The sequence below is a fragment of the Carcharodon carcharias genome, chromosome 18 (assembly GCF_017639515.1).
Source record: "Carcharodon carcharias isolate sCarCar2 chromosome 18, sCarCar2.pri, whole genome shotgun sequence".
Lineage (NCBI taxonomy): Eukaryota > Metazoa > Chordata > Chondrichthyes > Lamniformes > Lamnidae > Carcharodon > Carcharodon carcharias.
The window spans coordinates 26,267,809-26,290,683 of NC_054484.1; the positions used below are offsets into that span (position 1 = coordinate 26,267,809).

The 22,875-nt window shown below is 41.0% G+C and overlaps 1 protein-coding gene across 5 annotated transcripts in view; it reads right to left on the reverse strand.

Annotated features, from left to right (window-relative positions):
- dop1b (DOP1 leucine zipper like protein B) overlaps positions 1-22,875 on the reverse strand; it is a 133,230-nt gene that overhangs the window by 88,783 nt on the left and 21,572 nt on the right. For all 5 annotated transcript variants that reach the window (XR_005945888.1, XM_041211835.1, XM_041211836.1 and 2 more), the window contains exons 2-3: positions 13,242-13,408; positions 911-1,092 (exon numbers count right to left, since the gene is read on the reverse strand). Coding sequence is in view for 4 of the 5 variants with exons in the window: in XM_041211835.1 (XP_041067769.1) it covers positions 911-1,092; positions 13,242-13,379 (320 nt within the window). In the remaining variant the exon portion in view is untranslated. The remainder of the gene's footprint in view (positions 1-910; positions 1,093-13,241; positions 13,409-22,875) is intronic.

The window sequence follows — 22,875 nt, forward strand, 5'->3', positions numbered from 1 at the left end:
CTTAATTGAAACCGTTAAGATCCTGAGGAGTCTTGACAGAGTAGATGTAGAGAGGATGTTTCTTCGTGGGAGAATCTAGAACTAGGGGTCATGATTTAAAAATAAGGGGTCGCTCATTTAAGACAGAGATGGGGAGAAATTTTTTCTCTCAGAGGGTTGAGTGTCTTTGGAACTCTCTTCCTCAAAAGGCAATGGAAGCAGGGTCTTTGAATATTTTTAAGGCACAGCTGGATAGTTTCTTGATTAACCTTTCACCCCATTGTTATTGGGGGTAGGCAGGAGGTTACAATCAGATAGCCACGATCTTACTGAATGGCGGAGCAGGATGAAGGGCTGAGTGGCCTACTCCTGCTCCATGTTCATATGGAAAAGCTATAAACTTAATAAAATAACAGGGACAAGATACAAAGGATGTTACCACAAATGACTGACATCTTAGGGAACCAGTCTGGAATTAATAGCAAGTGACATCAGCAAGATGACCATACCCTTGAGAGACCAGACATTGATCATGTGCCATTTAACCAAATTAGGGACTGATCATGTGCTATTTGGGCCAATCAGAACTAAAGAATACTACTGATCATGCATAGAGGTGGTTGTTAGCAAAGGTTAATAAGCAACAATTTTCGGTAGCTGGGTGCACAATGCAACATGAAGTAAGAAGAAAGAAGATAGGCTTCAGTTAACAGAACAAGAGACTGTGCCACAGTCAACCATAAGTCGAGAGCTGGTGTTCCAGAGTGAATGGACTGATCCATTGCCTTAAGTATTGTAATTTTGTAAGTAGTCAGGAATTGCAGGTTCCTTTTAGATAACATTTCCAACTCATTCTGACAATTGTAACTGATTTGAGCATTACAACTGAGATTAGAGTGAACCCGAGATCTCAAGTCTTCATCTACTGCACCTGTAAAAGAACAAGTCCTTGGCCAGATATTTGGTCCCGATTATCTTAAATATGACTTCATAGGTTTCCAGTGCTTTCAGGTGGACACCAATGGGAAGTGCCGGATGCAAGCATTGCGCAAGTCTTTTGCCAATGATTAGACGTTTTGGTAGGAGGGAGTACTTCAAATTGCTCTGGAGTGCCTGCAGATACAGAAGATTAAAAAGGCAACACTTAAGACATTATTAAAAAAGTGAATTACTAAATCATAAATGCAAACTGCAAGTCAATAGTTCAAGCTTCCCAAATAACATGACTCCAGTGGCTAAAATTGCACTTGAGGAAAGGACAGCAGGGAACAGGCAAGATTAGCATTAAATCAATGCCTTCTTCACAGCACCATCACTCCAAATGTCAAATGGTACAGAAATTATAAAAGGCAGATTGGGGGCATTTTGATAAAATTAAAGGCATAGTTAATTAAAGGGAGTTTGGCACAACAGAGACAGCAAGTTGGTGAAAAGGTCAGAATAAGAGAATAGTAATTAAGAGATTTTTTTGGAATGGACAAATATGAACAGTGGTGTTTTCTAGTGTCATTATTACAACCATTGCTTTAAGGAAGCATCATTAACTATGAAGAGAGCTGTTAGCAAATCCATATGCAGTTTTGGAAAGCAAAATCATTTCAATTTTACCTCAAGATGTTTTGAAAACTGTATGAAATAAAAGATGCACAGTTTCTTATTCATGATCAGATGAAGATTCTGGTTTATCCTCACATGGTAGAAAATGAATTACAACCTGGCACAGTCAGTTGTTTAACTCGTCTTGCCAGCTGAACTTTGCACCCTACATTACGTGTTGGTAGCCAGGTAATCATTTCCGAAAGCAAAAAAGAGGAACATAAATTATCGACTATTTAAAAGTTAATGGTGACCCAGTTTTGAACCTTGTAAATGCACAAGAGTCTGTTTTGACATTATACTCCCATTAGTGATGTAAACAGAACTGGGATCAGGAAGGACTCTCCAGATTTAACCAGCAACCTGGTCAGCTGCATCACTGGGGAGCCGGGCTGAGTGGCAGCAACTATTTTTTTTTTTAAAAGTACATACGGGAATGCAAAGTAAAAGAAAAATATCACCCAGGGAAGAAATCACTGTCAATTACTTCTGTTCTATTAACTTCACATAGCCCTTTCTGAAAATTTATTTAACCATTGAAGCACCCACATCCCAGTTGCTTCCTCAAAAATATGTCCAGTAAAACCATGAAATATGGCTTATTGCCTGAAACGGTCCCTTTACTATTACAGAACCACTTTAAGAAAGAGTAGTTCTGTGGTATGTTTGGGTTACAACTGTGGAATCCACCCCGCTGATGTTCTGAAAACGGGGAAAGGCAAAATTGATGTTTTGCTTTAATCACAATGCAAGGGCAGGAGGATGCCACTCAGCCCCTCAAGCCTATTCCACCATTTAAGGAGATGCTTGACTGATTTCTCAAGGGCAATTAGGGATGGGCAACAAATGCTGACCTTGCCAGTGATGCCCACATCCCATGAAAGAATCAAACAATTTTGGAAACTAACTCCACAAATCTGCCTTTGCCCCCATAACAACAACAATCTATAAATCTCAGATTTGAAGTTATTAATCGATCTAGCATCAACTGCTATTTGCGGAAGTGTGCTCCAAACGGCTACCATCCTTTATACGTAGAAGTGTTTCCTAATTTCACTCCTGAAAGGTGAAGGTCCGGCTTTAACTTTAAGACTATGCTCCCCTAATCCTAGACTCCCAACCAGCAGAAACAGTTTCTCTCTATCAATTCTATCCGTTCCCCTTAATACCTTGAAAACTTTGATCATATCACCCCCTTAATAGTCTAAATTCCAGTAAATACAGCCTTAATTTGTGTAATCGCACTGCAGAATTTGACCTTTGGGATTCAGGTATCATTCTGGTAAAACTACATTGCATTCCCTCCAAAGGCCAACCTATCTTTGCTAGGGAGAGGCGATGTCGTAGTGGTATTGTTGCCGGACTAGTGATCAAGAGACCCAGGGGCCCAGCTTCAAATCCCACCACGGTAGATAGTGGAACTTGAATTCAATGAAAAAAAAAGTATGGAATTAAAAGTCTAATGATGACCATGGAACCAGTGTCAATTTTTGTAAAAACCCATCTGGTTCACTAGTGTCCTTTAGGGAAGGAAATCGGTTGTCCTTACCTGGTTTGGCCTACATGTGACTCCAGACCCACAGCAATGTGGTTGACTCTTTAAATGCCCTCTGAAATGGCCTAGCAGGCCACTCAACTACACTCAGTTGTGACAAACCACTCCAAAGTCACAAAAAAAGGAACTGCAGTGGTTTAAGGCTCACCACCACCTTCTCAAGGACAACTAGGGATGGGCAATAAATGCTGGCTCAGCCAGAGAAGCCCGCATCCTGTGAATGAATAAAAAAAGTGAAATGTCCAGAACTGCTCACAGCACTACAAGTGTGGTATAGCCAGGCCTTTTGTAAAGCTGAAGCATGACTTCTACCCCTTTGTAGTCTCGCCCTCTCAATATAAATGTGAGCATTCCATTAGACTTTTTAATTATTTTCTGTAGCAGTTCATGATATTTTAATTATCCATGTACCTGGATCCCCAAAACTCTGAGCCTCTACTGTTTCTAGTTTACCATTTAAACGGTACCTCCTATTTGCCTACATTTATTTGCCAGAGTTTTGTCCATTTACCTGACCTATTAATTATCTTCGGGCAATTTTAGGGTTCCATCTACATTGCTTACAATGCCGGCTTCAGCCAAACTTGGTTATGTGGCTCTCTATCCCAACACAGATCCTTGTGCAACAGCACTAGTCACATCCTACCAATTAGAGTACCTGCCCATTTTCCATACTCTCATCTCCTGTCAATCAGCCCATTTCCTAACCAGGTCAATAATTTGCTTCCGACTCCACGAATTTGAACATAAGCTAACAATCCCTGATCAAATTCCTTCCGGAAGTTCACATAAACAACATCCATAGACATTCCCGTTTTCAAAAATTTCAAATCAGGTTAACCAGAAATGGCCCGTTCTTTATGAATCCACGCTGATACTCTCGGATCAGCTGCAAATTTTCAATACGTTCAGTCCGTATCCTTGATGATTGGCTAACTGGTCGATCATTCCTTAGCTTCCCCTCAATCACTTTACCAAATAGCAGGGTGACATGCACAATCTTCCAAAACAAAAACAAAAACAGAATTACCTGGAAAAACTCAGCAGGTCTGGCAGCATCGGCGGAGAAAAGGGTTGACGTTTCGAGTCCTCATGACCCTTCAACAGAACTGCCAGACCTGCTGAGTTTTTCCAGGTAATTCTGTTTTTGTTTTTGTTTTGGATTTCCAGCATCCGCAGTTTTTTTGTTTTTATTTGCACATTTTCCAACCTGGAGGGACAGTTCCCAAATCAACAGAGATTGGGAAGATTATAGCTGGTGCATCTGCAATATCCTCACCTACTTCCTTTCTCTCCCAGATCTTTCAGAGTCACGAGTGAAGATCTATACACAGGCCGGTTAATAAAAATAAATTGGCACCTTACACCATCACCAACCCAGAGAAGCAGGCAAACACCAAATCAAGGCGGCTCTCTATCTTTGCAGTGGCAGTCAGGCCTCCTCAGTTACCTAATTGTGTAGGAACCAAGGCAGCTTTTGAAGCAACGCTTCAGTGCCAAAAGGGAATCTGGTCCTGCCACTTATTGTAACATTAACATTCTGAAAAGGAGCGTGGTCAGCCATTCTCAAAAATGCTTTCCAGCATCTTCCTTTAATGGTGTCAAACTAACTTGCCAAACATTCCTAGATACAAAAAGCACAACACTGCGGGGATGCTGGGAATACGCAACAGAAACAGAAAATGCCGGAAATACTCAGCAAATCAGGCAGCATCTGTGGAGAGAAAAACAGTTAACGTTTCAAAGACCTTTCAACAGAAACGTTCATCAGGAATGATCAACGAGCTGAAATGTTAACTCTTTTCCCTGCTCCACAGATGCTGCCTGACCTGCTGATTATTTCCAGCATTTTCTGTTTTTGTTCCTGGATAAAAAGTCGGACTTTTTTCCAAATCTCAAAGGTAAAAGTTAACAACAAAAAAGGATCGGGTCCCTTTTTATACCGCCAGATGGAAATATGAAAAAGAAATAGGGCAAAATGGTATCATGCACATGCATTACCTCTTGGGAGGAGGGGGGTGAAACACTGCTTACTCGGCCCTTTCTAGAAGAAACATCAAACTGAAAGAAGAGTCTAGGAAACTGTTACCAAACACTTCAGGAGAAGGTGCTTCATTAGCCACTGGATTGCCAGTTTGGTTGAAGCAACCCCCTCCCTCTCCCAAGATTGGTGCAAAGAGTTTCATTTTAAGCAACATTTTAAAGGTCTGCTCCATCCAGCACTCCCATCAAGCTGCAGGAAGTTAACTGGTGCCTGGGAGGAAATTTACATACTTCTCGTGCCCAACAGGCCCAAACAGGAAATACCTGATGAACAACCCCATGGGACATTTCAACAGGCGGAGGGTGGTTTCATAATCTACCTCCATAGATTTTATCTCTGACCTTAGAGGTGAGCAGTTTCCATTACATACACAAGAAGAGTACGTATGATGTGAATTTACTCCTGTTAATGGAATAAGTCCTTAAAGGTTTCTGGGAACTGAAAACATATCAAATTTATTATCCATATTGATAACATACATGTTTTGTTAACTTCCGGAACTGGCTGCTGTCTCATGCAGTGAACACTGATTCACTGAATTCCTTAAACCAAGTGCTGGACTTGTTTCTGGCTGGGATGGTCATTACCTCTTAACAAAGGATAGGCACTACAGGAAACTCAGGACCCCATTAACTCTAAACCCGCACTGCTTCTCCAAATGTGTTGGGGGTGGTTCAGAGGAAGTTTATTAGATTGATGCCTAGAATGAGCAGATTGTCTTGTGAGGATAGGTTGAACAGACTGGGCTTGTTTCCATTGGAGTTTAGAAGAGTGAGGGATGATTTGGCTGAAGTACATAAAGATCCTGAATAGTCTTGACCAGGAGGACGTGGAAAGGATGTTTCCTCTTATGGGTGAGTTCAGAACTAGGGGGCACTGTTTTATAATTAGGGGTCGCCCTTATAGGACAGAGATGAGGAGAAATGTTTTCTCTCAGAGGGTTGTGAGATTTTGGAACTCTGCCTCAGAAGGCGGTGGAGGGGGAGGTCACTAAATATTTTTAAGGTAGAGGTCAATTGATTCCTTTGCCTAACAAGAATCCAAGGTTATCGGGGGTACATGGGAATGTGGAACTCTAAACAAAAAGATCAGTCATGTCCTTGTTGAATGTGCAGTGGGTTCAAGGGGCTGAATGGTCTACTTATGCTCCTATTTCATATGCTCATATGTTCATAAGGTTCCCCCCTCCCCTAGCCCTGAGCTCACATCACTCTCTAGTTTCTATCTACCCTATGCCCTCTCCAAGCTCATCTTATCCATGAAACCTACCTCCTTATCCCTCAACTCTGTTCCCATGGAACTGCTGACCATTCAAATTCCCTTCCTGGCTCCGATGCAAGCTGATTTCGTTAATGGCACTCTCTCCTCGGTTATTGTTCCCCTCTTCAAAAAGCAACTCAGGCCTCCTCTGTCATTGCAAATGACCCATCTTTAACTTCCCTTCCTCACCAAAGCCCTTGAATGTGCTGTCCCCTCCCAGACCCATACACTCATTTTCCTACATCTAGATTTCCTAGAATTGTTCCAATCACCTTTCCATAAGCTATTTTGCCCTGTCCTTCTCGACACAGTTGACCCACCATTCTCCTCCAACACGAAGCAAAAGACTCAGTACTGCACTGGAATGCTAGCCTAGATTTTGAACTCAAGTCTTGGGCGTACAACTTGAACCTAAAACCTACTGACTCAGGCATGAGTGTGTCATCAACTGCGTCATTGCTGATCTGAAGGGTTAAATGGCTAACTCCTACTCTCGTGTTAATATTTGGATTAGGGCAATTAAATCAGTTTAACTGCACCTTGAAATGAAGGCTTTTAAAACACCATAGACCAGAAATTATACTGTGCAAATATAGCCTGTGGACACTTAAGTTATTTGTACAGAACTTCAGAATTGCTGAGAAAAAGAGACATATTATCAAAGCTTTTCGTCTTGCACTCATCAGGACAGATTTACAAGAATGCCAAATTTCAAAGGGAACAATTTACATTACATGAGAAGAGGGTGCTGATTGGTTGGAAAGTGAGCTCTGATTGATAGAGACATTGCCATGGAGAATGCACCAAAAAAAAGTTACCTGACAAGCTTGTTTAAATTCACACAGGCAGGTCAACTCCAATTGATCAAGGCATTGCCATGGGGAATAAACCAGGGAATGGCTGTACCCGAACTTCTATTTAGTTGAAAAAGGTTCAATGGGTGGATATGTTCTGTTTGCAAAAGGTCCTGTGTGTGAATATATGTAGCTTCTAGCACATGTAAGTGAGCCACACTGTGAACCCAACTGATAATCTTAAATTGACTGTTAGCGTAATAGAGTCCACTTGCAACCAATCAGCATCATCTTCTCACGCAGCATAAATTGCTGTCCCCTTTGAAATTTTGTATTCTTGCGAATCTGTCTTGATGAGTGCAAGGCAAAAACTTCAGCAGCACAAGTCATTTGTAAGAAATTATTTTTACTACTATCCCAATTGAAGTACTAACCAGTTTAGAATAAAAGCTTGTTTGCATGGCAATATCCCCCAATATAGTCCCATTTTCCACCAACACATTGTGCGGCCGTATTTCTGCTCAAATTAAATTTTATTTTCACCAATTAAAAAAAGCAATTGTTTAAGAAAGCCACACGTTTAATTGAGCTATGCATAATTTAAAAGCTTTCCTGAACTGTGGTACAAGATGTTTGCATATACATTTTTATCTTCATTCCTTCATGGGATGTGTGCATCACTGCCAGCATTTGTTGCCCAATCCTAATTGCCCTTGAACTAAGTCACTTGTTAGACCATTTCAGAGGGCAGTTAAGAGTCAACCATATTACTGAGAGTTTGGAGCCACTTGTAGGCCAGGCTGGGTAAGAGCAGCAGATTTCCATCCCCATGAATAAACCAGGTGGGTTTTTACAGCAATTGATGATGGTTGGCACAGTGACTGGGGCTGGTTTTCAATTCCAGAATTTATTACTTGGATTTAAATTCCACAGCTGCTGTGATGGCATTTAAACCCACGTACACAGAGCATTTAGCCTGGTCCTCCGGATTACTAGTACAGTGACATTACCAGTACACCACCGCCTGCCCCTGAAATTCACAGTTCTGATCACTTGAGTAACCAGGCCAGTGTTAATTCCTTGGCAGGCAGGTTAGGTCAATCTGAAAAAAATGGGCCAGGGATTTATTCTGCTCTCAGTGTAGAAAAAGATCTGAGCGAGGCTGTTTCACAGGGTCAGCTGCTAGAAACGTCTGACTCACCGACATTAGCAGTTTGTAATACTGACTTATTTTTGCAATCCCAAAATGCATGATCACAGCCCAATTTGTGGAGGCAGGCTGAAAGAGGGATGCATAATGGAAACTGACTGAGGGCAGTCTCATGAGGAATCTCCTCGCCAGCACCTGCAGCAACAATATTAGCAGCGGACATGGGTACTGGCCAACTGCCCGCACACTGATCTGGAGAAAGGGCTTGGGTTTAAAGATAAAATGGTTATAATACAGGGGGCTGCCATTCGGCCTGTCGTTCCGTGCTGGAGAGAGATAAATAAATCACCACTTGTGTATATAAGCCAATCCCTTGCACAAGCCACACTGAACTTCTCGGATCTTTTCCCCCCAGGTTTAGTCCATTGGTCTAAAATTTCGCTCTGCTACTTCAGCAGGGGTGCCGACCAATTTAAACCCTTTCCTTCCCTAAAACAAAATTTACTATACTGCCTTGCTCTCCAATGAAACAACTCTAATGATCAAGAGACAGTTGTTTTGATTGAGCGCTGCAGTCATCTCAACGCCAAGTATACTTTGTAAACAGAGTGCCTGTTCTACTGGATTCAAGTGTAGTGGAATGCTTAGCTTTGTACTATTTCCACAACAGCATAAAGGGCCTATTGCTGTTACCTTGCATCTAGCCGCATGTGCAGTATGCACATTAACAGTCGCCATGGAGTAATTTCATTGATTTAATACTCACAGTAAATAGTAATGGCCTGGCTGCGAATTTATGCAATAGTGTTCCTCAGGGTCAGCATTAGGTCTTGTGAAACCTGTGGGAGCCCAGTGGCTGCATGCAGATTTATAAGTTTAATGATCTTGACCATATCAATGTGCAAAGATTTGGTTTGAGGCCCCCAAAAGGCAGAAACCCCTCCTTATGTTCCTCCCCTTTAAGACTACTGCTGTTAAGTTAAATAGCCCTTTGAACTACTCCCAGGTAAGTTGTAAATGCATATTTGTCATGCCGTTACTTTGCATAATGTAATACAACCTCACTCAGATTACAAAAGAGGAATATTTGCTTTTCTTTTGAAGTTATTTTTCTGGAGAGAACACAAACGGAGACGAATCATTTAATTTACTGCTTTCCCTCACAAGCCTAAACACAACAAGAGTTCACACACCCTAAATATACACGTTGCATATTTGCATAGCATGATGCATTGCAAAATTTCACTGAAACCTTGTGATATGTGCTGCCTCAAGGAGAACTTTACCAAAAGGGTTTGGGATTTTCTTCCTCTTCCAGCCCCATGAATAACAAAAGCAAAATACTGCAGATGCTGGAAATCTGAAATAAAAAACAGAAAATGCTGGAAAAACTCAGTCTGACAGCATCTGTGGAAGGAGAAACAGAGTTAAAGTTTCGAGTCCATATGACTCTTCTTTAGAGCTAAAGAGAAGTAGAAATGTGATGAATTTATACTGTTTGAGGGAGGTGGAGCAGGTAAAGCAGGATAGGAGGTCAGTGATAGGTAGGGGCTAAGAACAGATTGACAGAACTGTCATGGACATGAGTATCTTGGACTCCCACTTGTTGTCCCCTCACATAACATCATACTTAAATTAGTAAATTCAGCAGCAGGGCATCAAATATCCATTGTTTCCATTAAATTATGCCAGTAAAACCCGATTACAAAAAAGCTGAGTGCGCGAGCAAGACACAATGAGCCATAGGATCACACGTCCAATTGGGATAGCAAATGTAGTCTAACATTGCAACTAAAAGGTGGAACCTCTCTTAATATGACTCTGAAGTATCAGTATTGCCACCTGCTCAACAGTATAAAACCCATCATATTTCTACTCCCTTCAGAAGGGTCCTCCTCTCCGAAGGAGTTGTCGTACAGACTTGAAACGTTAACTGTTTCTCTCTTCACAGATACTGCCAGATCTGCTGAGTATTTCCATCATTTTCTGCTTTTATTTCTGAAATATCAGCGGCAATTATATGTCCAAGTGTCTAGTGTGGGGCATGAATTCACAACCTTCTTATGCTACCATCGAGTCAAGGCTAACATCATAGGCAACATGAACGGAATCTAAGCATTTGGTCACATTGCAAAAATCCATTTTAAAGGGAGAGGCAAAATGAACAAATAGGATTCCGTGTGGGATTCCTTGTGATTTTCTTATTATCAGCCAGTTGTAAACTCTTTTATACAAGCAGTCAATTCCAATTGCGAAATGCTAAAATTGATTTTTAAATAAAAGGCAATTGTTCCCTGATAACATGATGGATAGGTGCAGTATATATTTTCTTTTATTCATTCATGGGATGTGGGCTTCGCTGATTAGGCCAGAATTTATTGCCCATCCCTAATTGCCCTTGAGGAAATCCTTCTTGAGCTGCTGCAATCCATGTGGCGTAGGTTTACCCACAGTGCTGTTAGGAAGTGAGTTCCAGGATTTTGACCCAGCGACAGTGAAGGAATGGTGATATATTTCCAAGTCAGAATGGTGAGAGGCGTGAAGGGGAAGTTCCAGGTGAAAGTGCTCCCATGTATCTGTTGCACTTGTCCTTCTGGATGGTAGCGGTCCTGGGTTTGGAAGGTGCTGTCTAAGGAGTTTCTGCAGTGGATCTTGTAGATGGTAGACAGTGCTGCCACTGTGCATCAGTGGTGGAGGGAGTAAATATTTGTGGATGGGATACCAGTCAAGCAGTCTGCTTCGTCCTGGATGGTGTCAAGCTTCTTGTGTTGTTGGAGCTGCACTCATCCAGACTTGTGCCTTGTAGGTATTAGACAGGCTTTGGGGAGTCAGGCGGTGAGTTACTCACTGCAAGATTCCTAGCCTCTGACCTGCTCTTGTAGCCACATGGCTAGTCTAGTTCAGTTTCTGGTCAATGGTAACCCCAGGACATTGATACTGGGGGATTCAGCAATGGTAATGCCATTGAATGTCAAAGGGTGATGGTTAGATTCTCCCTTGTTGGAGATGGTCATTGCCTGGCACTTGTATGGCGCACTGGCATGGCACTGAATCAGGAAAGGTCTTAGATTAATACAATCTCAGACAGGGCGGCACTGACATTAGTCCACCTGAATTCAGGGGCGAAACAGGGTTCCTACTCCAAATTACTGCTGGTTAATATGGACATAGTGTAGCAATAGGTCTGGGTTTAGCTACAATATACCCAAAAGACTTATTGATATTGTGCATAATGGAAATTATGAAGCCTATAACAGCTTTACGGTGGAGTTTCTGGTTTAGTGTTAAATATGTAAATAGTCAACATCAGTGGATATAAGATCACATGACAAGACTATACTGAGAGATAGTTCTTTGTGAAGCCTCATGCTAAGTCCTGTACCGATGTACTTAGTAGAATGTTTAATACAAGGTAAAGTTTACCATAAGCCTTGCCTCCAGCAGTTTCTAGCAATCCTGACTAAGAACAACATCATCTAAGACCCACAACAATGATAACAGACCCACAATGAGGGTTATCTCATGGATGCAGTATATTTTAATTATTTTCATTTGGTACACTATATATACACCAACCTGCAACACAAACCACCCCACTGCAACCCATTTAATTAAAGATAAACCTATTTATCCCAAATTTCCATAAAGTTATATGTACAAGTATAGCCTCCGCAATATATCGCCCTCAAAAAGAAAACTTTGCCCATGAGTCACATGGCCCTTCAGGGAGTCCTGAGACACAGAACTGGTTCCATAATGGTCTGTATACTACTTTCTCGACACCCTATCATCCAAGCATGGGGGAAGCCCTTGGACTAGGCACTCAAGCCAAAATGCAACTCCAAAAGGAATGACATTAATTTCTCAACTTCAGAGATATATTTAGTCGGAAGTCAATCCACAGGCTCCTGGCAAATCAGTCCCTAGTGAGCTATTTATAGTTTACCAGATGCTGTCACAAGCAAAACAATTAAGTTAACCGTCCTCTTGTAGAAAACCACCTAGAGTAAATAGGCCTATCAGTAAACAATCTTAAAGCCTTCATCTGTCCTGTGACTTTCAAAAAACTTTTCAAAGATAAAATAGATGGAACAGAATATATACTTAGGTTCCAAAACTTCCTATAGAACTCTGCTAATTTAGCTGGTAGCATGAGTCTCAAGATTGCATAAAAACTGCAGACCTAAGCTCTTTTGTGTTCTCTCTCATATACATTATATGAAATAAATGTTCCATTATCACACTGTGAATGACTCCAAGGTCAACTGGTCTACTGAGAATCTTATTTCATGATGTGTCAGTTGCACACTACAATAGCAGCTCCAACACCAGCGCTTGCAAATCACTTTTCCTCCTCCACATTAACACAAAACAATTTTGAGATAAATTCTGATTTTCTAGCTATTGCCATTCACATTTATTTTCTGAATAACACTCCCTGAGTGTGACCGAATGGGGAGGAAAAACAGTTACAAGATACACATCGTTATCAATTAGAGCACTGCACAGTTCCCATCACTAATTATACAATGAGGAATTTTAAAAAGGTACTCCATCTTTGACATGCTAAAAAAGAAACAGCTGAATTTAAATGTCACTACCCCTAAAAACCAGGTACAATTTGGTACCTTTTCCTGCTTTTAATGTGGTTTTATTTTATTCAGTTAACTGGCCCTTGCCAATACCAAAAAATAGTGCATTTAAAGATATGCCAAAACTGTGTTTTAACCAGTTTCGCTCATTGTAGAAAACTGACTGCACTCAGCATTTCATATTGATGTCGATGGGGGGCAATTCATTAAAATTCCTTAAAACCAACCCTTTCTCATTGGCATGGCACCATCACATAACACATCTACTCACCTTGTTAAGCTTCCCCAGTGATGAGATAAGGTCCGCCCATTCACTGGAGGATTCAAAGTTCTTCAAAGCTTTATCAATTGTAGCAGAATAACTTCTGTACCTATAATCATTTATCAGATTTGACTCTTCTTGCTCCATCTTTCTTTCTCATAGCAGCTTACTCAGTCCTGAGGACAAAACACAATGAACAAAGCAGGTTAGTTTTATGGCAAACCACTATCGGATGGCACATGCAAAAAAACTGAACAGATAGAAACACAAAGCAGCCATTAATCCAAAAGAATATTTAGTTCAAGATGTGAGAGTCACACAACTTAGGAAAGAAAAATGCAATTAGTTCCAACATTTTCAAGAATCGATGCCACAGTTATGCAGTATAGGCATATTATACTCAATACAGTACTGTGCGAACTGCAGTCGTAACTGCAGCCAACACAAAGCTGACTTTTTAAGACCCAAGAAAGGAATTCATTACACTATTGCCAGAAGCGTCTCTTGCTACAGAATCATTTGATGCAGTACAACTTGAATAAAAATATGCAGTTTGCTGTTATTTCAACACTGCAGCAGCATATGCACATTTGTCAAACCAATTTCAAATAACAAATACAAACATGTATACGTTACTCAAATAAAGGCAATTGAAGTTTGGGGGGGGGAAAACACACAAATCTCAAGTTTACTTTAAGGTCTTTCTGCCTCCAATTTTCTATTCTGCGTTTTTTTTTTTACTTTCCCTTCTCCCTTTGAAAGCAGTGGCTCACAAACTTTCCATTCTTTCTGGGTGAGCCTCAGCTGTGTCAGGTCATTACGCTGTTTGGGAAATCAGAGCAGAATACAATTCTCTCCATACCGTGCCAGCATTAACATCTGTAGTCAGTCAGTCATAAGGAATTCTCCGATTCTCCCTGATGTGAAAAGATCGAGACACCAGCAGTAGCGTTATTCACTAAAATGACAGACCATGATACTTTGAAGCTCTGGAGTCCTTCTCTAGTTGATACTAACAGAAAGTAATAAAGGCCACACCTAGCTAACATACACATCTCTCAGCAGAAAGCCCCTATTTCTAATTAAAGTGCTTCCACTGCTGCTATGGTCAATATCTGAACTCAATTTAGGCCAGGAATCAAACCTGGAATGGCTTAGTATAACACCCCACAATACACTTAACCATTGACCCACCAAGGTCCTAAAGGTCTTAGGTAAGAAAGTTCCCATACAAATTCAAAATTTGCATACAAAAACCCAAGAAAAATGATTTTCGTACATAAGATATAAATTAACAGGTAAGCAGCTGCTGCTTCATCAACTATCAAACCTTCAAATTTGCTTGCAAGCAAAAATAGATACCCGTACAGCATATGAACAATTCGTTTTACTTTTCAAGATTATTTAACCATACGAGGAGAACCATGTTGAAAGGATGCACCTACTAGTATGGTGGCTGGCAACACCAGCGCTGACAGGAAATACATCACATGAATTAATGGCTGTTTTTACACTGCTAAAAGCAGATTTATAAAGCCAGGATTTTAAGTACATAGTCAGATTAACTGTTTATTCAGCAAACTCCCAGTTTCACACAGAGCTTCAAGGGTCAGTCATGGTATGTACATATCACTATTACTTTGGCACTGAAAATTTGAGTAGTTATCGTTCTGTGCAATGTAACCATGGGTAGGCTGTTTGGGGTTGAGGACTGAGGTTTTTTTAATTTGAATTGGAGATAAAAAAAAGTGGAAAAAAAACTGATTTTAAAGTCATGCCATCCTCAGGGACCCCAGGTGACTGAATCATGTTGCAAAGATGTGCTGTACAGAATGTTAGTTTGCAGTGTCGAATGCTGGATATATAATATAACTTATTGAAAATAATCTATTAGCCTAAACAAAAGGCACTGGCCTTTGTCAAGGCCACAAGCCGCTTTATGGAGAGAGATTTTAAAGAGCTCCCAGAGATAATGGCTAAGATAAACCCCAGATTGAAACCAGACAGGTCATATGAACCAGGTCTTTCGTGTAAAATACATTGGATTTGAACTAACAGACAGATTGCCACAGAAAGAGTATGGGCACAGCCTTACTCCTTCCCCCCCTCTGAAACCTCTCTCCACAAAGTTGAGCTTGGTTTGTGGTTTGAAAACCCATCAGAAGACCTCATTGTTGTGAATTGAGAGTTCTTAAAGGCGGATTCCAATTCAACACCACAGTCTTCAAGAGAAAAGAGATTCAATCAGCCATGACTGCAGAGCAACTGGCTCAGTGAGAAACCAAAGTACCAGCAGCCACTGTGGAAAGCGGCTCTTCTAGCTGTGAACAAGCATTCGGACAAACCGTGAACAATTTTTCCGACTTTTACCTTTACTGCTTGGCCAAATTTTAACATTGGATACTCTGTGAAGTTGTATTTCTTTTTGTGCATGCGTAGGAAAGTTGTGCGCGTGCTTTTTTGCATTAATGGGAAGCTGGACATAATGAATGCATAATTTCTGCATCTTTACCTAAATGAGTTATAGCAATAAAACCAACTCCTTAGTTGTTAACTCAAAGAATCTGGCTGGCTTAATTCTTATGCCGCGCTATACACGGTTAAGCATATCTTTTAAGATTCAAACTTTTTTTATAACCAACCCAGGAGAGGCACAAGGAGGTGTCAGCTCACCTCTCCAAACCTGATTGGAAAAATAATTCCAAGTAGCTTTGTCAACTTGCAGCTATGTCACATTAATTTGAGAAGCACTGCATTTAAATTGCAGAAAAAGCAACAAACTGACTGGAAAAAACTAATGGGAGTCCTAAAAGGTGGAGAACACCACGTGGAAACACAATCAAGAGGACAAGGGTAGCAATCCATTTTTAATCTTACCTGCTAAGGAAAGGGCTATTCAACACTGGGGTGCACTTGGCAAATTTCATGCACAAAACTGCAAGTATGTTTTTATAGTGCCTGAGCAATGCACTCCATCCAACACAACTGGTTTGCTTCCACACCCTGTTACTCAAACAGAAATTAAGCCATTTAACAATGTATGTTTAGAAATAATCAGCACGTCATCTCTTTTGATAACATTATTCCAGAACGACCTAGGCCTAATTAATTTTGCCTGATACAACCTCTGAAGCATCTTAGGGTATATTTTTCTACACAAAGGCCAGTTATCGGCCCAGACCTTCTGGTCAGTGGTGGAGGGGGCGTGCCTGTTGCTGACTGACTTAAACTGCTCTCCGACAATTTAACACTGGAGCCTGCGCACCTTCCAGTCTTGGCTCCAGCAGGGATCCAGCGACAAGCAGAGTCAGGAGGTCAACTGGCAAGTCTAATTTCAGTGAAGCCACATCCCTTTTCTCATTATCAACTTTAGCCAAGCCCCTTAAGTTCATTCTTCAGTTCATTGAGTTAAAGTTGTTAAATAGAGCCATCACTGTTGGATCGCGTGGATCCTCGCCGCATGCTTGTTATGAGTGGTGACAGAGTTGGTACTATTGATAGAGTTGGTCAGCAGATGCTTCTTAGGTAGAAATTCTTGGTTTGTTTACAAAGGTACTCAACAGCAACTAAACATGTGCTTACACTTCAAACTCTCTCTACACTACTGAGGTAGTCCACGCTACTCTACTATTAGATACTCAGATCATGTGATCTTCCTTAATAACATTGAAATTAAAGGTATATTACACATCAGATAAAACCATTACCACCACATCCCTCCCCCTTTACTCATACATTTTACATTTACAATTACAATTTTCTCAAAATGGAAAATATTTACACTAAGTGATTTACAAATTCAGATATTTCTAGTGGTTTCCTTTTGCGTGTAGAGTGTCTCAGCTCTACAACTTTAGATGTTTTGTCAGGAACTTCCTTTTCTGGAGTTTCCCAAACATCAGGTGCTTCAGTGGGCAACTGAAGATCTGCATCCTCCACTCTTGCAGGAACATCAGATGTGTCCGTACTGGGTTGAGTTCTCTCAAAAGGAAACGCTGATCCAGTCATGAACATTGATGGATTCATCTCTTGGTGCATGGGTTCTCTCTCCTTAAGATGATCCATATGTCTCCGTTTGACTCGACCTTCCACCTCCACGTGGTAAGATAGAGATTCAGTCACTGCACTTATTTCACCCAGTAACCACTTTGGTCCTTCTCCAAAGTTCTTTATGTATACCGTCTCTCCCACTGTCATAGTCGTGAGAGGAAATTTACAGTTATTTCTAGTTTTCTGACTTCCCTGACCCCTTTCCATCTTACCCCTGAATTCAGCATAATTAAGCTCAATCTCGTTCTGAGGCGGTGTTTCATCAATAATTCCGCAGGTGTGACAGATGGTCCTATAATGGAAAAGAAAGCATGCTAGCTTGGTTGCTGTGGAATCTCCAGTTAGCTTCTTCATGCCTGCCTTGAATGTTTAAACCACACTTTCAGCCAGTCCATTTGAGGAAGGATGGTACGGTGAAGTTTTTACATGAGTGATATCACCGAGGTTGATAAACCACTGAAACTCAGCACTCGTAAATGCTGTGCCATTATCAGAAATGACCACTTCTGGTAATCCATTAATAACAAAATTCTGACGTAAGTTCTCAATTGTAGCAGAAGACGTTGGTGACTTCACCTCATATGTCCATCCATTTTGAGTGGATATCAACAATGAGCAGAAACATTGCTCCCATGAAAGGTCCCACATAGTCAATGAGTAATCATCCCCATGGTCTTCCTGGCCATTCGCAAGGGTGTCACGGAGCTGTTGATGGTAACTTTTACAGTTGCTGATATCGCACACAATTCTTCACTAAACTCTCTAATTCACCATCCATCCCAAGCCACTATAGGTAGCTGTGAGCTATAGTCTTCATTTAGGATATTCCTGTATGTGCGCTGTGTAGTTCAATAAGCAATGCCTCTCCTTCCCTTTGGAGGTGCTATCACTTGTGCTCCCCACAATAAGATGCCATCTGGCTGGTAATTTCATGTCTTCTGTTGAAATACAGTTTCATTTCATCAGACCCAGGCTAGTGACCAACCATGAAGCACTTGTTCTCGTATTTACTTGTCCAGTCTCTGATCTGTCAACATGCACCGGCGACAAATCGAAAAAATTTAGCAATAGAACAAGTTCCTGTGGAACCGGGACTTCCTCACATTTTCTAGAAAAGAAAAACAACTAAGGGCATCGACGTTTGCGATTTGATTGCCAGGCCTATGTACGAAAGTATATCCGTAGGCTGCCAGAATTAAAGCCCATCATTGTATTTTTGCTGAGGCTTTGGGTGGTATAGCCTGTCCTCAGTAAACGATCCTAGCAATGGGTTGTGATCTGAAACAATTGCAAAATGGCAGCTGTGTATGTACTGGTGAAATTTCTTGACACCAAAGATATGGACAGGCTTTCTTTCTCTATCTGCACGCATCCCTTTCCCGCTGTGGTGAGCATTCTTGATACATAACCTATTGGCCGTTCCGTGCTGTCGCCCATCTGAGGAGAGAGCACCGCTCCCTCTCCATAGGAAGGTGCATCACATGTCAGCACCAATTCTTTCATCTGGTCATAATGCATTAATAGATCAGACGAGTGCAACAGTTGTTTCACCTCTATGAAAGATTCTTTCTGGGGTGCCTCCCAAGACCAACATTGACTCTTTTTAAGTAGAGAATACACAGGGGGGCAGCACTGTAGACAAATTGGGTAAGAACTGCCCATAATAGTTGATCATTCTGAGGAATGATTTGAGCTCTGAGGTGTTCTTTGGCACAGGTGTCTCTCTTATGGCTCTCACTTTCTCCTTAACCAGGTGGAGGCCCTGTGGATCTACCCCGTGACCCAAATAGATTATTTCCCTCACTTGGAATGTACGCTTTTTAAAAAAAAACACTCCAGCTTGCAAGAAATGTTTTAGAACTTCTAAGTTTGCCAAATGCTCCTTTTCATTTAATCCTGTCACCAATACATCGTCTAAATAGACTACAGTCTGGGGCAGTCCCTGCAGTAAGCTTTCCATTGTTCTTTGAAAGTTGGCACAAGCGGAGGAGACACTGAGAGGCAATCGTGTACATTGGTACAACCCTTTGTGGGTATTAATTGTGACAAATTCCAGGAAGGAATTATTGAATTCTAGTTGTTGATAAGCATGATTTATGTCAAGCTTTGTATACATTGTCCCTCCTACCAGCTTGGTATACACGTCTTCAATTTTTGGAATGGGGTGCCTCTCTAGCTTAGCTACTTTAATTAACTGTCAGTTCATAGTCTCCACAAGTTTGAACACTTTGGTCGGGTTTAAGGATGGGGACTATGGGTGCTGCCCATTTGGAGAACTGAATAGGTTGTATAACATCCAGTTTCACTAGTCTGTTCAGTTAAATGTCAACTTTTTCTCGCAGGACCTATGGCACCTGTCTCGCCTTCATGAAGCGAGGGGTTGCTTCTGGATCCGCAAGAATCTTGGTCTGCAGGCCCTGGATGTACCCCAGTTCATCCTTGAAGATGGTGACATACTTTCTAAGTAACTCTGGTAGCTCATTTGCTCTCAACTGGAAAGTTTCAGCCCATTCTAACTTAATCTTCTTTAACCAATTTCGTCCTAGGGGGCTTGGCCCTTCACCTGCTACCACTGTCAAGGGTAGCTTTACCGATTGGTTTCCATAATAGACAGGTATTCTGCTTATGACTTTTATTTGAATGTCTTCCCCCGTATATGTTTTTAGCTTGGTGGCTGTTTCTTCTAAACTTAATGATGTTCACCATAATTCAAATATCTAAAGGTATGTTCCCCAGTTACTGTAGTGGAAGCTCCCATGTTCACTCCCATTCTAACAAGTTTGTTATTTAATTTCACTGTGACAAATATTGGTTCTGTCTTTCCAACTTTCAGATTAAACAATGAGTAAATGTCTGAATTTGTTGTTTCAGGCTCTTCTACATTGTAGATTTCATTGGGCTTCTTTCGTTTACAAGTCTGCTTGAACCTTTCTTTGCACTGCCTCATCATTTGTCCATTTCTGTTACAATAGTAGCATTCAAATTTTTTTTAAACTGCCAATCGCTAAAAGACTGACTGTTTCCACCTCTTAAAATTATTCTTCGATTTCGCTGCTAAGTTATTTTTCTTTATTCTTCGGCTAGCGGGGGCTGTCTCCCACCTCTCGGCAGTCTCTTGTTTTTTTGTGCCATTTTCAGCTGAGGTTTCCCACCCGATATGGAGGACATCCTGTATTGCTTTTGAATCTCTTACTGCACTTTCCACAGCCAGCGCTATCTCTAGCACCTTGTTGAAATCCAGATTCACTTCGGACAATAATCTTTTCTGAATAGTGTCCCCTTTCACACCACAAATAAACGATTTCTGAGCATGTCGTTCAGAGTCTTACCAAACTCACAATGTTCCATTAGCTGCTTCAAATGTGCCACGTAGCATGCAATTGCCTCACCTGGGGATCTATTTCGCGAATCAAACCCGAACCTCTTCGTCGTGACCGAGGGCTTGGGTTGAAGGTGACTCTTCACGAGGTCCACAAATTCATCAAAATTCTTCCAATCTGGGGCATTGGGTGCTGTCAAACTTCGAATCAAACTGTAAGTTTGGCTTCCACAAGTACTCAAGGGAATCACTCACCTCTTCTCTTCGCCCGTAATCTCGTTCACTTGAAAAAAAGAACATGAGGCGTTCTATGTACTGAGACCAATGGCCTATGGCAGTTTCAAAAGGATCAATTTTCCCAAATTGTGGCATTTTGAGAGAGGATAACTTCTTCAATTCTAACAGAGCTTGCTACTTACAATCGCTGGGCAAGGTACACAGTGCCGATTTCTTTTTAAACTTGATTCCTTTTGTTTAATCCTGTTTTATCCCATCTTCATTGCCAGTTTGTTGTAGGGTGGCCGAGTTGTGCTATTAATGGTAGAGTCGATCAGCAGACACTTCTTGGGTGGAAGCATTAAATTTATTTACATATACTCAGCAGCAACCATGTGTGCTTTCAACTCCAACGCTATCTCTACACTGCTGCGGTAGCCCTCGCTACTCTATTGGCTACGACAGATCATGTGATCTTCCCTAACAAGTATTATTCTTAAAAGGTACATTACACACTAAATAAAACCATAATTACTAAATATAGAAAAAGGTCATGCAACCTTTTGCACAAAAATAACCTGGTAAGACTACAATTGCTGTCTTACAAGACCAATGTGTTTCAGCTTAAACACAAAGATTAAGAGCCTTGGTCTGGAATCATTAGCTCCACATTTATAGCCTGTTCTGTGGCCCTGTCCCTTATTATAAAATTAATCTGGGGAATAATACCAGCAAAACTAGGGGCTGGATTTTGTAGTAGGTGATGAAGCAATTATTCTCACCATTGACCTTGAATAAGGCTGCCCACAAAGAACTAGCAATTTCTGTGGTTTGGTTTCATTCAGTCAGGTGCAACTTTCCCCCAGGGGTTTTATAGTGAGACTAACAAGGTAAAAGCGGAAGTATAATAAATAATGGAGTAGATTTCAAATCTAATTTCCAAGGCCACAATGGTTTGCCCATGTAATTCACAGAGGACAAAAGCTTGGGTATCTCTGCATTAAAAGCAACATCCCAATTGAGCATTATGCTGGAAGCAAAGGGTCCCATAACACAATTCAAAAAAAAAAAATCAGAGCTCCCAGCATCCTGTCAAAATCCTTCTCTGAACCGCCACCAAAAAAGAAACAAATTAAATCATCATTTGTCTCATTTGCTGCTCGCCAGGCCTGGCTGTGTGCAAACTGACTGCCACATTTACTCACCTATTCGCAGCTCCTCTTTTAAAAAGAGACTCATCAGGCACAAAGCACCTTGGATGCCCAACAGGTGCTACAAAAATGCAAGCTCTTGCTGTCAAACTGTACCAATGGCAGAAGATGAAAATGCTTCCCGGAAGATTGAAAAGAAAAATTCAATTCAACATACCAACTCCACAGAGTGAAGTCTATTATAGGTTTACAGTGTATAGTTTATAGATTGTCAATTTGCATCTAGGAAGCATGGATTTATTAAACGTTGAGGAATTTAAAAGATTTTTTTTTTAAAAAGTGTCAAACATGGGATATCATACCAAAAACAATGGTGGAAGTAGAACCCACAACAGTTTCTAGAATGATCTGAGAGATGGAAATAAATGGAAAGCTTTTTTTTAAAAAGACAGAGAGCTGACACATGGATGTCCTACCAAACAGCCACCTCCTGTACTAAAAATTTCACAGATCTAAAATGTTTTGGTATGGGTGGAAATAACCAAAAGATGTCATAGACATCTCATAACAAGCATACTGAACATAAATGGAGGAAAATTAACTTTTCCAAAGCACTGTCCCTTTAAAGTAACCGCACAAACAGATCTCACTGCATCCACTCAGAACAACTGCTTACTATGAGGTAATCTTTTTAAACAATCACTTGATACAGACGATGTGCAACAGAAGATTGTGCCAAGCCTATCGCAATCCGAGGCGTGTCAAAGGTCAGCTGGAGGACACATGCATCTAACACAACGCATTCCTCTAAAACTTGATGAGATTGCAAAACATGACAAACCGCACACCGATCAAGGCCAGTAATTTCTCCCCAGTAGCACTGAGATCACCTATTATCACATTCCTT